This window comes from Corapipo altera, unplaced genomic scaffold (assembly GCF_003945725.1).
Source record: "Corapipo altera isolate COAL_440 unplaced genomic scaffold, ASM394572v1 44b, whole genome shotgun sequence".
NCBI classification, from domain to species: Eukaryota; Metazoa; Chordata; class Aves; order Passeriformes; family Pipridae; genus Corapipo; species Corapipo altera.
The window spans coordinates 1,718,725-1,733,468 of record NW_020884932.1 but is presented as its reverse complement, the minus strand read 5'-3'; the positions used below and the strand labels follow the sequence as shown (position 1 = coordinate 1,733,468).

The window sequence follows — 14,744 nt, the reverse complement described above, 5'->3', positions numbered from 1 at the left end:
ACTTTTATTGTTCCCAACAAAAAGGTGAAGTCACATAGAAATGTAAGTAACGCTTAAAATGACACTTGGACGAAGCTAACACAGACTTGGTAACACAGATTCAAGTATGAACCTTTCTAATGGTCTCATTTTTCTATTTCCCATCCCTCTTTACAGTTCATTGTGAGATCTGGTTTCTCTAAAACTGAACTCAATTAAAAAAACCAAACCAACCAAACAAAAAAACCAGTTCCATTTTACAGTATAATGCAACCCACTAAAAACCCACCTAAAACCTCCCTCTCTACCTTCAGAGATGACTTTTATGTGTATAATATAACCTGATGCCAGCTGTGGAGGAAACAGATTTTGAAGTCTGTAACCATTGCTAAAGAAGTGAAACGTTTTTTTCCCTAAGTATTCATTCAGCTGCCCTAAGCAGCAGAAGCACCGCCACAATATTGTGCTCTCTTTACACATTGCTCCAATACTGCTACTACCATCACTAGCGGGTTCTGTGTTGGCTCCATCATGCTGTGGAAAAGTTTTTTGAAGAGCCCAACTTGGAAATACCTGTATTATACTGAGAATTACCTTCTAAGGTAATTTCTGAAATTTACCTTCTAAGCCAAACTGAAATAATGATCGAGTTCTGGATCAGACGGCCACAGCAGTTAAAATATTTTAAATTGATCTTCCAGTTCTGCAGGGTACTGGCACTATAGGATGTAGTTTAACATGTGGTCCTTCATATAGCCCACATGATGGGAAGGGATCAGAATTACAGCTAAACTTTCAATAACCAACAAAAATATAATATTTAGATTTTAGAAGAGAGAGACAAAATCTCCTGTTCTTTCCAATGTTGCCTGTAATTTTGTTATGAAAAGCATCTGCCAGCTGAAATAGTGGCATGCTAATATACAGTCTGCTAATATAATACTAACAAAAAGACTTCACCTTCTTACAATATACTCAAAACATTATCCTATAGGAGCTATTTGAGGACAAGCAGTAGTAAGACATTGATAAAAGTAAGAAAGTTTAAAAAAAATACCATCCCAGAGATATTTAAGGCAGATGAAAAGGCTTAAACGTTCTGATTACTCAGAAAAAGAAGCCACAGCACGATCCATGCAAAGAATTTAGACCAGTGAACAACAACCAAGGACAAGTGCCAGGAAAATCAGGAGCAACAACATGAGTGAGGCACTATCATCTGCCCTACACCTTCTCAGTCCACTCCAGCAGATTTCATCTTTCCCTTGTCCTATACTAGGTGCTATCCTCATCACATACTGTGCTATGCCTGCTTTTGTTAGTTTGTTCATCTCAGCCTTGGCCATATTGATCAACATAACTGGTCTACTCTGGCCTCCAACCTGGAGGTCTGGAGACACACCATCTGTAACGCTGCTGCTTCCTTTGAGAACGCACGCAGGATCACTCTTGAGGAGAAAAGGCAATGCAGAAAGAATCGTGCCTTGCAGAATATACCACCTAAGGAGTCTTTCTGCTGTGCCTTTTGCAACCGGACGTGCCTGTCTTGTATTGGCCTTTTTAGCCACCAGCACGCTTGTGACAAACGTGGGTAGAGACCTTTCCCAAATCTTCGTTCGCGAAGCCCAGCCATGAAAATCATGTCCTTTTTATTTTCTACTGAATATCTGGACACTAGCAATGCTGAGAAACTAAAATTTACAGTAGCACAACTCTGTATGGTAAAGAGTGACTAGACAACAGAATATAAACAATGTAAATCTGTGTCCTTCCTGCCCCTGTAACAGTTCCACTTCTTCAGAAAGGTAAAGGTAAGCTTCACTGGAGGTAAAAAAAGAAAAAAAGTAAGAAGACTGGTCTTCTCAAAATCCATGTTGATCTGAAGTTGTACTTAATATTTATTTTTCTACATGTTTCTCATTTTGGCCATGAGTTCTTCTAGGCTTTCTTCAGACTCTGCTACCGTTTCCTTCGTTATCAAATTCTCTTCCTATTAGGAACAGGAAGAAAAAGTTGGCAAAAAAATAGCAAACAACAATCCCCACACAAATTAGCTTTACTGCCTTTACACCACACCGTTTTCCTAGAACCAGGCACTTGATTGCAAGATTAGGCCTAAGTGATTATACACTTAAACTGCAAACTATTTCGCTTTGGAGTTAGAATGTTCTGGCCGCAAAACATACAGATTCTGTGTTTCCCAGGTATACTAATTGCTCTTTGACTACATACAGTTTTAAAAGATAAATATGGTAAAAATTAATTAGTCACCAAAAAGCAACTGAGAAATTCACATTTTTTTTCTTTCTACCAGCCCCGAAAAGCATTTATTCTTAGCACCTCAAAACTACATTCACACCAGCTTCCATACTTAAAGAAATATATTTCATAGGAACACAAAAGTGCACTAATCAGATGTACCAAGGTCCAGTTTCACTAGAACTGTTCAAGGTGGAATTTTATTTTAGGTTTAAAGGGTATCAAACTAGCTGGTATTATAAAGTTAATCTACAACATGTATTTCAAAAATTCATAAAGAACAAATATATTACCTTTTCTGGGATAGTATATGCTACAGTAATTCCCTCAGGAAGGTCGGGTACCGGGCCAGACGCAGCCTTCAGCTCATCTACTGAAGTTTCTGATACTAATTCGATGCCTTTGCATTAAGAGCAAACAAGAACTCCATTAAAAGGTAGAAGAAAAAGTTCTTTAATAACCAAGCTATCACAGTAAGTAAGAGGTAAGCTGCAGCTTCTTTTCCAAAACAGAGAAAAATTAAAAGCAGAAAGACCTTTGATTTCAACCACTTCCGTCCACTATCAAAACAAAATATCTTCCCTTTACAATACATGAAACAGTTCTATATACGTAACTTATGGACAAGAATAGCACATCTTCTTTGTCCTTACCATTTAAATCTTACTGCCAATGGTAAGATAAGATTATTTTTCGGATCGTATAATAAACAGAATGTATACCCCTGTTCTTGAAAGTTATATAAAACACATTTACCATTCCTTAAGACAATTCCTTCTAATTTAAAGCCCTCAAAGGAATATAAAATTCCACGGGATGCCTCAGCACAGTGGTTATGGAAATGACAAATGCTCATCAGTATATTTAAAAGGAATACACAATACATCTCACATCTCTCTCATCTTCAGACCGTCTTTTAAGAAAGTCTTTTACTCAAGCAGCAGTTACATTTTGAGCCTAAAACCTGCACACTGCATCAAAAACACATCATCAGGTTGTGGTAAAATTATTGTCAAAACCTGTGAAAAGCCAGCAGTAATTGCACAGTATAAGTTACAAAAAATAGGAACTGTAAGAATTCTATGTACCCTACAGTACATTCACCCAAACTGAATCTTGGTACTGGGAACATCATTTAGTCTCCAGTTGATGACTTACCCCAGTCATTGTCTTCGTGTACTATTTCATCTTCCTTTTCAATTACTTCTTGTTTTGGTTGTGCAGCTTCTTTTTTCTGAAGGAAAACCACAAAAAGATAAAAACCATAATAAGCAAAATGTAATAGTCAAATTTCCAACAACAGCAAAGAAGATCAAATCTAATAGTCATGTTTCTTTCAATATTTAAGATAAGCAGTCACAGTTTAGAATTTTGTTAGCCATAAAAGAAGGCAGAATACCTGCTGCTTAAAAAAAACTAAACCCATTAACACTCAGAAACATAGGACTGCCAGAAAGGTTGAGCAATTATGTACAAAAAAATATTACTTAACTGAATGCAAGCCCTTCTTCCTACCCTTTGCTTTAAGATAACTCTACATACTGTATATTTAGAAACATGTGCAACCATCTCAGGACAAGGCTGCTGAAAACTGGAGTAGCAATTAACATTTTCTTTTACTACAAATTTGTATCTTGAATTGTTCTAAAGATTTTAAGAAAGGGGAAAAAATAAAACCCAAATCATTTTTACCTTATAATTTTCTTGCTGTTTTCTGCAATTGTGGTCGCTACATTGTGGGTTTGGCTTCATAGACATAGTTGGGAAGAAATCCTGCATTGCATTGTAACCAAGATAATAACTCACAGTACCAAAATTTAACAGGTATCTAGAAACACAGAGAAAGAAGGAGCTTATATACATCAATTTATATTATATTTATGCAAACCTAAAACTTCAGTTGCTCAAGGAATAATTTTCCCTCATAGAACTTTTAGAATATACTCACACTACTGCAGTTGTAAAGAGTTACTGTAATTGTCTTAAATAAGCTGTAGTCACCCAACAATATAGAATCCAAATCTCTTCTGGTGTGTGTAAGAACACATCAGCTACACTCAGAAGTATGTTTAGAGTAGCATGTAAGCAGTTTCCTCCTGTGCCTTAAACCATTGCTTGAAACACTGAGGTTCCCTGTATTACAATGTGGAAGTTTTAAACACAGATCAGAACCAGTTTAATAATCTTTATTGTAGGGTCCAATTTGCAATCAAAATAAAGATTCAAATTAAGCTGCAATGTTTGCATTCTTCATTCAAGAAAAACATCTCTCTGGACAATTGAAAATGGAGCTTTGTTGTTTATAGGCACACTTGCAAACAGTACTTTTATTCCTTGTAACTGGAAATTTTTGGGTAATGGACAAAACCAAGCTAAGGCTAAAAGCAGGCTAAATACAATCTTATTCTCAAAGATGCTTGTAAAACACTCAGTGTCATTTTGAAAATGATTTTCCTTGCTGATACACGCAATTCTTTTAGCAGTTGGAGTCATGCGACATTACTTTTTGAAAATACTAAAATATGTCATATTGCTTTATAACAGATTTTTACAAGCACTGTAAGGGAAATAATTTATTCTTTGTCCATGTACAAAATTTCAAGGACAAGTCAGCACTGTAGCATTTTTTGTGTATAACTTAATGATGTCAAATCAGAGCATGTTTAAATGCAGAAGTAAGAAAAAAATGTGCATGTGTGTATGCAGTAAAAGAAATTCTTTGGAAAACCCTGAGACTGTTTCTTACCCTACTGCTATTTAAAATAGCAGTTCCAAAGTAAACACAGCAATGTTTCAAGCAGTGTATACTTCAGCACTGTCCAATCATGCCAATACCATTAGGAAACAGGCCACAGACATTTAAAAAGAACCCTACCCGTCATTATGAAAAGTTCTTTCACGTTTTTCTTCTCTTATTGGGCTGTAAATCGAATAGCAACAACTCAGTCACTTACTTCAGAACATTTTGTACCAGCATTCCTGCCACAACACCCATAGTTGTAGGAAGACTGGCTGCACAAACTCCCTCTCGTTTCAATGTCTTCTCATCAATATTTGCAGCAACTACAAGTGGAGGAGCACACTGAAGGGAAATAAAGAAACTGAGTTTAAAAGAAGTTTCAAAGAAATCCCACAGATCACACAAAATCTTAAGCTACTGAATCAGCTGTGCCAGGATCACTCTCACTAGCCAGCTAATCTCCATATTCCCAGTCCTGCTTTAAAAGGTAAATGAGCAATTCAGCAGAGCACTGCATACCGCGAAACAAGCGGATTCACCAGGTATGATCAGCTGTATGTGTCCTGACACTGCATTTTCACTGACTCCAGATTCCATCCAGATTTGACCAAGTTCATTGCAGGCCTTATAAGCACAGAAACACACACATCAGTACTGCAAAAGTTTAATGAAAAGAAAAAAAACCCCAAACAATGTGGTAAATCGAGTGTGATTAAACACATCCATCTCCCTGCTTTAAGACAAAAAGGCTATGATCAGAAAAAGGGGCATGAAGAGATAGAAATTATTTATCAGAGTCAAAGGACAAATCAAAAGGCAAATTAAAGTTGACCTCAGAAAGCTAGCCCGTTGTGCTTTCCTGAGGACCTGAGATTTTTTAACAAATACAGACATTAGTGATCCAGTCACAGTACACTACAGAATCTAATAGTACAATCTACTTTTACAGGCTTGGATACAGTGTATCTGTGTACCTTCCCTGCCTGCAATTTATGGATCCAGTCAGCTGGAGGATAACAGAAAACATACATTTGGCATGTACCCTACTTTGGCTGCTACTATAAAGAAAAACTATTTGATTAGGTACACAGCATTAAGTCATTTTTAGTATACAGAAAGTCTTATGTAGTATACAATCAGCCATAGACAGTCTTTAAAAAGTTTGTAAGATTTAACATACCAGCCTTTAAAAATACCTTTACATAAACAAGATAATCTGGAAAGACAGAGAGAGTTTATGACACTTAACTCTTTTACTAACCATTAGCTGCTAGTAACTTAAAAGTCTGCAGTTATATTTGGGTTTTAAAAGAACTGGGTAAAAGCTCAGATTCAGTTTCCTTAAACCAAGGAAACATTTCTTAGGAGATTGTTTTTAAATTCCTGTCTTTTCTGCAGTCCCCACAGTTCCTAACATTGGTTATAGGAGAAAATAGACTTCTACAAGCTCACGCCTTCGATGGCCTTACCGTGTTAATCGCCATGCGAGCTTCAAAGTTGTCTACACAGCTTAGAACAAGATCCACAGGTTTCCCTTCCTCCAGTGCACCATTACTGAAATAAGCATCACAAAGTTTGCATGAAATTGCTGGCAGAACAAAATACCAACATGGCAAGCAACATGCCTGCTTTTAGAGTACAGAAGCCCAGGGGAAGTGAATTTGTAACAAAACTTGTGCAAATGCAGAATAGTGTACAACCAGCATCTCTGATCTACAGAAGAAACAACAGCTGAAGCTGGGACTTAATATATGGGCATTTTAGACTCAAAGAACTTTTATATAGAAAACACTCACAGTACAAAGTATTGGAGAATTGTACCTTGGTACAACAGAACTGCAAATGGTGAAAGTTATTTCAGACCTCCTCTGTGAAATCCACTATTTTCTTTCTTCGTTCTATAAAGCATAACTGAAACCACTTTAGAGCAGTCAAAATATGATCTGATCTGTTTTCTATAATGGGAAAAGCCTGTAAGTCCTACAGCTTTGCCTGGAAATCTAAAGATGGACCAATATAAAAGATAACTGTGTAATAGCAGAAATAAATGCCAACTCTAGAGAAAACATCTAGGCAGGAATGTCTTCATATACAAATATTTCCCAGTGGTTTAAGTTATTAAATTGAAAAAAATCCCTCAACAATAAAAACGTGAGGCTGTATAGAACCACACATCAGCAGAAGTTGGTGACATGCTTTTCTTGAGAGATTTTACCTTATTCTGTCCATGAAGTGCTCAAAGTTGTCCAGTGTTGTGATGTTGTAGTTATGTACTTCAAACTGAACATCAGGATTAATATCCCTTATGGAGGAAATAATATGAGTCAATAGTCACAAATGCAATGATAATTTGCATTCTACTCTCTAACTTCACAAGTGTTACTATAGTCTTAAGCTTCCAGCCTGAACTCAAGAATACATCCATATTTCTCCAAAATTCACAGATTAGATGAGAAAAAAACCCACAATATATTGAATTGGCATAGTTTATACCAAACTTCTGAGCAAAATTAGCTTTACTTAAAAAGTAGACTTACATAAAGGTTTTGGCCAATATGTCTTTAAAGTATCAATCATTCCCACAAATATTTTATACTCAAATTCCCCAATTAGATCATGCTCCTTTGCAAGTAATTAAGAGCGAAACATTGGTTTTCTGGAGCAGCATCCTAGGCAAATACATTTTAATACCCAGTTCTCTAAGTTATACCTCAGAGTATGCTCTGCTGCTTGCACTTTACTTAATCCAGCTTGATGAGGTTGGAAGAAGAGTCTGTTCATGTTTGCCAGTTCCACTTTGTCATAGTCAAACAGAAGCAGCTACAATAAAGATTGAATTAACATGTGTGAATCTCTAAAGACACAGCAACTAGAGTCCTATGGCAAGGTATTTTAAACAACAAAGCTAATTCTAAAAAAAAAAAAAAAAACCAACAAAAAACCACCCCAAGCTAACAGCCCCCTACCCCTGCAGTGCCATTCAATTCACATATAAAAGATGCCAATTTTGTAAGTGCATGAAAGACTGAATTCTAACTGTCATTCAGGAGGAACCAATTTGTTAAGTCATGAAAACTACTCTTAATAATAAGTAATCTGTTCATTTGATCTAAACAAAGATTATTCAGCAGATTAATCTACATGAACACTATCATCTCTATTATCACATTCCTACTTGCTATTATGTCATTAACTAAAAATGTGTCATTTATTTCACTTGTCTTGGGATGCAGTTCTTTAAAAACAATTCTCCATAATACCTACATAGTACATGGACATGTTGTTTATTATAAATTCTGAATCAACTGATGTTCTTTGCTGTGCCTGAGATGCTGGTCTTCCGGAAATGCTCCTTCAGAGGAATAAAATTCGCAATAAAAAATTGCATCACTTCTGTATTTAAAAACTTTCCAGAGTTTTAAGAGTAAACAGTCAGGTTTTGCCTGGAAATACAAACATTTGAGCCATCCTCCAAATTCCTCCTTTAGAGAAAAATCCTATACACACTACACACACATCAAATTATTTTTAACTGCTGCTAAATTTTTAGCTCTAAGTCTGCCACATGACAAACTACCATTTGTGATAAAAATATCTGTTTGATATTCACCACTTTTCAAATTCATGAATATAAACTTCTTATTATAAGACTTAATCTTCCATGCAAGCTATCCCCTCCCTTTTCTTTGTTTTTTTCTCCTTTTGCAATAATTCAGTATGCGGGTTAGATAGATGGGATCATATAGGAGTACAGAGATGACCAGAATCCAAACAAGAATCATCCACATGATACAAGACTTAGCCCAAAGTAAATCAATTTTACTAGTGTTAATTAAAATACAGACTCTTCATGTGCAATGTTTACAAGTGCTTTCTTCACAACAGCTTTTTTTATTTGGGTAAAATCAACTGAATGAAATCAAATCAAACTCTTCATAAAGAGGACTGGTCCATCTACTGTAAAGAAGTAGAAGAAAAAAAAACTCTCATTACCTTACCAATGCCACACCTTGTCAACATTTCAGCAGTCACACTGCCAACTCCACCTACACCTACTACTGCAACTGTAAAGGTACGGATTTTCTGTAGAAAGAAATAAAAATACAGACAAGGATATCAAAAGTGGTCCTCCCAGGGGAAGAATGCAAGTAACGTTTCATTACAGATAGATTCCTACCTCATAGTCTTTGACAATTCCCATTCTTTTTAATGCCATCAAGCGACTACGAATAAAAAAAAAGCAACATTACACAGAAAATGCTCTCTATGTTTCTAACAGCAATCTTGCTTTCAGGTATTTAAAATCACTTTTGCTTTAAAAATAACCCCTCCAAGCACCAAACTCAAGCCTGCTGCTTTCACTGCAGTTGTGATTGCCAGCTAGGTACAGTCTGAATGAGAGAGTAGATGCTTTCCTATTAGCAACAGAGTACTAACCCTGCAGAAACTCATGTTCTTATTCAGCTGGTAAAAGTAATGTCAATGAAATCAGGAGGACATATAGCTATTTTTGTAAATTAATCCCAGATTTACAGAATGAAAGATGACACTTTTTTCGGTAATGAACCATATGGCAGCAAACTAGTGAAGACTTGCACTGTCTTCTGATCAATTTGATTATATTAACTCCAACATAACATTAAAAAAAATAAAAAATTGACACTATCAGGTTTTAAGGATAAATGAAAGGATTTTAAAGTAACATTTTATCCTGTTATTGCATTTTTACATTGAAAGTATCAACGAAAGTACAGATATTGACTTGTATTAAGGAAAAAAAAAGGCTTTAGATTTCCAGAAGAGAAGGGGTCCCTAGTGCTCAGTAATTCCATAAATCAAACTCTAAAATAGGTAAGTTAGGAGGAATAAGACCTCATTTTATACCAACACCTATCCATTTATTAGCAACCTAGGTGAAAAACTCACAAGGTTTCCTCTCTCTCTCGTACTGTAAAACAAGATAACACAATGTAGCTCTGACATACACCCTTGTCAGCCCAGGCAGATGGGAAATCCGAGAGCATCCCTCCCCTGCTCCCCACAGAGCACCTGCCTTCAGCATTGCCCTGACGCCCTCCTCGGCACACGAGGCCCAGCCCTTAGACCCGCACCCGCCCGAGCCCCCCTCCATATGCCTCTTCCCCTTCCCCCAGACCCGCAGTTCCAACCTACGGCCCTCCCTCTTGCCCATCCTCTTTATCCTGACGGAATCCTCCGCTTCCCGGACGGCCGACAGGCCCCGGCCGCACCTGTAGGGGTTGGAGTCCGTCACCTCCGGGCTCATGGTGTCGATGCGGGTCCGCGCCGGCCGCCGCCCGCCCCGCTCCCGGGCCAGCTCCTCCTCCAGCTCCCGCACCCGCCGCTCCAGCTGCTCCAGCCGACGGGGATCCGCCATGGCAGCGACACGTCTGCCCGGCCGCGGGAGCTTCCGGGAAGCGCCGGGGCGTTCCCATCCCGGGGCCGCCTCCCGGCACCCGGCAGCGGGAGCAGGCGGGATCCGGCCGCGGCTGGGGGCGGGTGTGCGCCGAGGCGGTACCTGTCTCCCGGGATCGCTGTCTCCCAGGAGAAGCAGCCCCGGCAGCCCCGGCAGCCCCGGCAGCCCCGGCAGCCCCGGCAGCCCCGGCAGCCCCGGGGGCGGGCGGCGGCGAACGGGACGGGGTGGGACAGGACGGGACGGGGCGGGGCGGGCAGCGGCGGAGCCTCCCGGGATGGCGGCGGAGCCGGGCACCAGCGAGGTGCGGCGGCAGCACCGCTTCGACCAGGGCAGCTTGGAGCGGTACCTGAGCAGCCACCTGCGCGGCTTCCCTCGGGAGCCCGCGGGCGCGCTGGCTGTCAGGCAGTACAGGTAACTGGCGGCACAGGTGACACAGGTGACGGGGGAGCCGCCGCTCTTCTGCCCCAGCGCTCCGGGGAGGGGCCAGAGCCGCCTCCGTGGCCCGGACATGGGCTGTGAGCCCGCACTGTGAGGCGAGTAGAGAGGCCGCTCTGCTCGCTGCTGCCTGGCAGGGAAAGTGGCCAGCGGTAGAGATGTCCTGGGGATGGCGGACAGCAGCCACCGAGGGAACAGCTCATCCCTTGGCCGGCTGGAGAGGTCAAAGTTTGCAGTAGCGGCGCAGGTGACCTTTGTCACAGACACTGTGTGGCCGCAGCCAGCCGTCTACGGGCGGGCTGTGTGTTGGGTGGACTTCCCGCTGTCCTCAGAGTATTCGCGTGATTGTTTTATTGCCTCTCAATTTGTCTGCTCCAACTTCAATTACACAGCAAATAGTAATGTTCAGAAGCACCTACACGTCTTAAGAATTCAATTGTGGAAGCATTAGGCTATGGCCAGTTAAGCAAATCCATGAGAACAGGTCAAGGATGTGTTGAAATTCCCATTAACGCCCTGAGAGCAATGCCATGCGCCAGTGGGGTGCCACACCCAGGCTCCAAAGCCACTACGCTATAGAACGGTGGGTTCATTTGCATTCAGCAAATTAGTGTTGTGGCTGCGTGACTTCACATCGGGAGCTAATTATTAGAAGGTATTCTAAAAATAGGTACTAGTTCCTCTGTAAACATGACCTAGACTACTTTATCTGCAGACCACTAAGAAACAGTAAACAATTTTTCATTGACTTCTGTTGCAAATATAAAACATCCATTGAATCCTCAGATGTACCCTAATCCTCGTATGTACCTCGATTGAGGAGACTTTAGGAAGGACCTTAAGAGAGTAGCTAATAGTAAAATATGCTAAAATACTGTCAGTATTTATGCTTTTACTAGTTTGCTTGTCTTGTAGTTGCAGTTCAAGGCTTCAGCTGGTGTAAATTTCTTTTGTGCTAGGCAGAGCATTTGTCAGTGCAGTATACTTGTTAAATTGTGTTACAAACTATGCCCTAACTGCTTCAGGGAGAATGGAAATGTAATGGGAAGCGTGAGGGCAAAAGTTCGCTTGATTTTTATTTTCTGTTAGTTGTCCTGTCTTTTATTGGACTAAGTCAGAATGCATCTTAAAAATTATCCAGAATGAGGAGAGAAAGGCATGCAGGTTAGCACAGAGCCTTGAGGAAAATAAAGGTCAATGATCTTGGTTGGAAAATGATGGAAAGGGCGTTATGAAGGGTTTAACTAGGTTACCCTTTTCTTTTACACATGTATGTGATTGAAATGTTTTATTTTCTTTGTCACTTCAGCATGCATTCTTTAAAATTTTCCTATAGGCTGTCCCTTAAGCATAGCATATGGATATTATGATCAGGCTGGCATACAGTGGACCTTTGTACTAGAATCATCAGTAATTTAATCATAGAGTAGAATCATAGAATGGGTTGGGTTGGGAGGGACCTTAAAGATCATCTGTTTCCAACTCCTTGCCACAGGCAGGGACACCTTTCTCTAGGCCAGATTGTTCAGAGCCCCATCCAACTCGGCCTTGAACACTTCCAGGGATGGGGCATCCACGATTTCTTTGGGCAACCCATTTCAGGGCCTCACCACTCTCACAGTAAAGACTTTTTTTCTAATATCTAATCTAAACCTACTCTCTTTCAGTTTGAATCCATTCCCCATTGTCCTGTCACTGCATGCTCTTGTAAAAAGTTCCCCTCCAATTTAGAGAGCTTTCTTTGTGCTTACATTGTTCAAAATACAGCTCACCAAAGGACAAATACAATTATGAGCTAGTGAGAATTCTACTCTCTTTAATTCCTCCAAATCAGCTTTGAAGTTAGTATCTACTGCATACCTTGAATAAGTTAATGATGTCTCTTTATGGAGAAGTAAATGCTACAGGAGAACAATTTGGCTGTGATCTGTCCACAGTGAAAGAAGACATCTTTCTTATAAGTTGGAATAGAACCTCTGACTTTTGATTCTGTAGGCTGTCACCTGCTTACTTGTAAGACTGGATTTGAAGAAAAACCCACAACGCAAAACAACTCCTGAGAAGAACTCTTTCCTCTGTCCTGCCATTTTGTTCAGGCCAAGTTGAAGTGCATTTTGCATAATTTCTGTTAAAAGTTTAGAAATTTGTTAAGTACTTGAATTTGTAATTTTAATCTCTCTCTTTGTAGCTCTGGCCAGTCGAATCCAACCTTTTACCTTCAGAAGGGTGGTCAGGCTTATGTGCTCAGGAAGAAGCCCCATGGCCCCCTTTTACCCAGAGCACACAAGGTAAGTAACGTTCCTCATCAAGCTCCAAACACTTTGTATTGCAAGTGACTAAGTCCCATACATGATGGTCCAACACATTGTTGACTGTGTCCAGAAATGCAGTGAACTGCTGGATCAGTGAACTGTGTTCTATGAACTAAACATTGTCATTTACTGTGCTCATTTATGTTTGGGAAGTTTAATTGAACCTAAATTTCTGTGTCGTCTTCAGGTCGATAGAGAATATAATGTGCAGAAAGCCTTATTTTCGGCTGGTTTTCCGGTGCCTGAGCCCCTGTTGTATTGCAGTGACATTTCTGTCATTGGAACAGAGTTTTATGTAATGCAGCATGTGCAGGTTGGTCCTCCAATGTGAGAGATTCTTTCCTTCTCCCTACTACAAGATGCTTTTAAATTGCCTTTCTGTTAGAGCCTTACTCAGCAGTCACTAAGTTTTCTGATATGAACATAAATAATCTTCTGATAATTTTAAGAAATGCTAGCTATCAGTGATTCTCACAGATTTCAGCTTCTCCAAGGCTTATTTCCCACTTTGTTGAAATACTCAGCTCAGTATTTGGCCTCTTGTTCTTGTTTTGAGTTCTCAGAAGGATGTCTTGCAATAAGGCAATATTTCTTCTGTGAAAAGCATACACAAGTCAGAGGGAAAACAGTCAGTTGATAAAGTTATACTGAATCTTTGGACATCCTGCAGCCTATTTATTCAATTCAATTGGAATTGAAAAAAAAGGAATTGACATACAATCACCTTTTCTTGAAAACCAAGCAGGATTTCAGTTCAAACATAAAGAATAATTTCAGAAAGAATACAGCATAGTTCTGTCTGTGGTCCATCCCATCTGGGGGTGCTGTAGCTGAGTTGATAGTGCTTCTGTTAGATTTTGGTGATTTTTGAGTGTAAGTATGCTGTATCATGTTTTTTTTTTTTTCCTGCTGGAGGAGGATTTGAATTCAGGCCTCTTTCCTTTCATTGCATTCTACTCTATCATCAGGTTAACTGGGAAATTAGAAATATAAGAGTTTGTGTGCCAGTTTCTGGAGATTAAGTTAACTTTCCTACAACACCCATGAATCAAGAGTAATAAAATATAAGAGCTCTGAAAAATTTGAAACAGATTTCTTACATTAAAGATGGAGAATTTTTCTGGGTTTGGCTACAAGAAAGTGATTCCTTAAGAAGAAACCTTGCTGCATTTCTAAGTACGTAAATGTACAGTCTATCCCTTCTAAGATGGACAACACTCACTGTTTTTAACAAATACATTGTATATTTAGAAAACAACCATATATTTATTCTGTTGAATAAACTATTGCACAGTACAAAACCTGATTTTGAGGTTTGTTATGCAGAACCTTTTAGTAAAAAAAATTCTCTTGCTACTTTAACTGTGTGAATATATTGAAGCCATCATGCAAAACAGTGAAATTGAGGAGCTCAGATAAGATAGGAATCTGTTTTTTCTCTTCCATTCTGTTACTGGCAGGGTCAAAATTAAAGGATAAAATGGAAAAACACACCCATATTTTAAATATATTAAACTGCCTTTAAGGAGAACTCAAGTGAATTTCTTTGGATTGTTTACCTCAGCATGTGCAACCCACCTATTTC

General features: G+C 39.4%; 2 protein-coding genes across 3 annotated transcripts in view; one reads left to right on the top strand and one right to left on the bottom strand.

Annotated features, from left to right (window-relative positions):
- Positions 1 to 1,611: 1,611 nt before the first annotated feature.
- Positions 1,612 to 10,389, bottom strand: UBA5 (ubiquitin like modifier activating enzyme 5). 2 transcript variants are annotated; one of them, XM_027659545.1, is made up of 12 exons: positions 10,228 to 10,389; positions 9,156 to 9,201; positions 8,972 to 9,061; positions 7,689 to 7,798; positions 7,194 to 7,280; positions 6,448 to 6,532; positions 5,498 to 5,602; positions 5,193 to 5,320; positions 3,931 to 4,066; positions 3,397 to 3,472; positions 2,532 to 2,638; positions 1,612 to 1,969 (listed from the first exon to the last, which is right to left on the bottom strand). In XM_027659545.1, the coding sequence occupies exons 1-12, from the start codon at positions 10,371 to 10,373 to the stop codon at positions 1,886 to 1,888; spliced, it is 1,200 nt and encodes a 399-aa protein (XP_027515346.1). In that variant the 5' UTR covers positions 10,374 to 10,389; the 3' UTR covers positions 1,612 to 1,885. The 2 variants fall into 2 exon arrangements, with proteins under 2 accessions (XP_027515346.1, XP_027515347.1); XM_027659546.1 differs by lacking the exons at positions 9,156 to 9,201; positions 10,228 to 10,389 and having other exon boundaries at positions 8,977 to 9,043.
- A 283-nt stretch (positions 10,390 to 10,672) lies between these two features.
- Positions 10,673 to 14,744, top strand: part of ACAD11 (acyl-CoA dehydrogenase family member 11) — a 30,026-nt gene continuing 25,954 nt past the window's right edge. Inside the window, exons 1-3 of the mRNA XM_027659411.1 lie at positions 10,673 to 10,823; positions 13,036 to 13,135; positions 13,347 to 13,472. Coding sequence (XP_027515212.1) covers positions 10,687 to 10,823; positions 13,036 to 13,135; positions 13,347 to 13,472 — 363 coding nt within the window. The 5' untranslated portion in view covers positions 10,673 to 10,686. The remainder of the gene's footprint in view (positions 10,824 to 13,035; positions 13,136 to 13,346; positions 13,473 to 14,744) is intronic.